This window comes from Cucurbita maxima, unplaced genomic scaffold, assembly GCF_002738345.1.
Source record: "Cucurbita maxima cultivar Rimu unplaced genomic scaffold, Cmax_1.0 Cma_Scf05544, whole genome shotgun sequence".
NCBI classification, from domain to species: Eukaryota; Viridiplantae; Streptophyta; class Magnoliopsida; order Cucurbitales; family Cucurbitaceae; genus Cucurbita; species Cucurbita maxima.
The window spans coordinates 1-1,014 of NW_019277560.1; the positions used below are offsets into that span (position 1 = coordinate 1).

General features: G+C 39.2%; 1 protein-coding gene across 1 annotated transcript; it reads right to left on the bottom strand.

Annotated features, from left to right (window-relative positions):
- Positions 1-22: 22 nt before the first annotated feature.
- On the bottom strand, positions 23-620 carry LOC111476130 (probable serine/threonine-protein kinase PBL3; the record flags this gene model as incomplete). Its single annotated transcript, XM_023119983.1, has 2 exons — positions 23-158; positions 280-620. Coding segments are annotated over 2 exons (477 nt in total), but the record flags the coding sequence as incomplete, so codon positions are not given.
- Between the last annotated feature and the right edge of the window lie 394 nt (positions 621-1,014).

Sequence of the window (1,014 nt, forward strand, 5' to 3'; positions counted from 1 at the left end):
ATGCTATTTCCCAGGAACTTACTTCTGAAGAGATGATTCTCCAAACTCCCTCTCGGCATAAACTCGTACACCAATAACCGATTCTTGCCTTCCAAGCAATACCCAATCAGCTTAACTAGATTTGGGTGATGAAATTTTCCCAAATAATTAACTTCTGTCTGAAATTCGTATGCAGTTAGTAACAGACACGAACATACAACCGAAAAGGAACATACGAGAGAGAGAGAGAGAGAGAGAGAGAGAGAGAGAGAGAGAGAGAGTATCAAGTAAGCTACATACCAACCACTCCTTGTGGCCTTGGGGAGCTTCAAGCTTAAGCTTCTTGACAGCAACAACAATTCCCGATCCTGGCCTTGTAGCGGCCCATGTGTTTTCATCAATCCATCCTTTGAAAACACAACCAAATCCCCCTTCACCCAACAGACTGTCGGGTCGAAAATTTCTAGTTGCGTTCTTGAGTTCACTGAAAGAGAAAGGCTTCAAATTGGAAGATGACAATATTTCACCTTCTGGTGTTGATGTGGTAAGACTCGATATGTTTTGGTTCCTATCTTCCAATGAGCTAAGAAGATTGGAAGGAACTAATGGATGACATTTCTTGCTTGAACTTCGGGAGATTTCTAATCCATCAAGAAGAACAAACAGAGGAAATCATTGGTTATTGCAAATTTAAATTCATTAACAGAACATCCTATCAAAAGATTACAAAGTTTCTAAAATATCTCAAAAACTTTCGCGTCGCATCGCTTGGGACCCTGTACTTAAGAAAGTTACTTATAAATCTCTAATCGTTTAATTATATGTCTAATACGTCTTGTCGTTAATTAGGTCCATTTAATGCTTTCATTTTAGATTAATGTAACCATCTAATAGGGGCGGAGCCATACATTTCAGAGGTAGGGGGAGAATTTGACCTTCTAATTTTTTAGATGCAATATCTTTCCATTTTAAAAAGTTAGCGCCCTTTGTTCTTTTCTCCACCCTTGCAGCTAATTGTAGGGGGGGATATCAGTG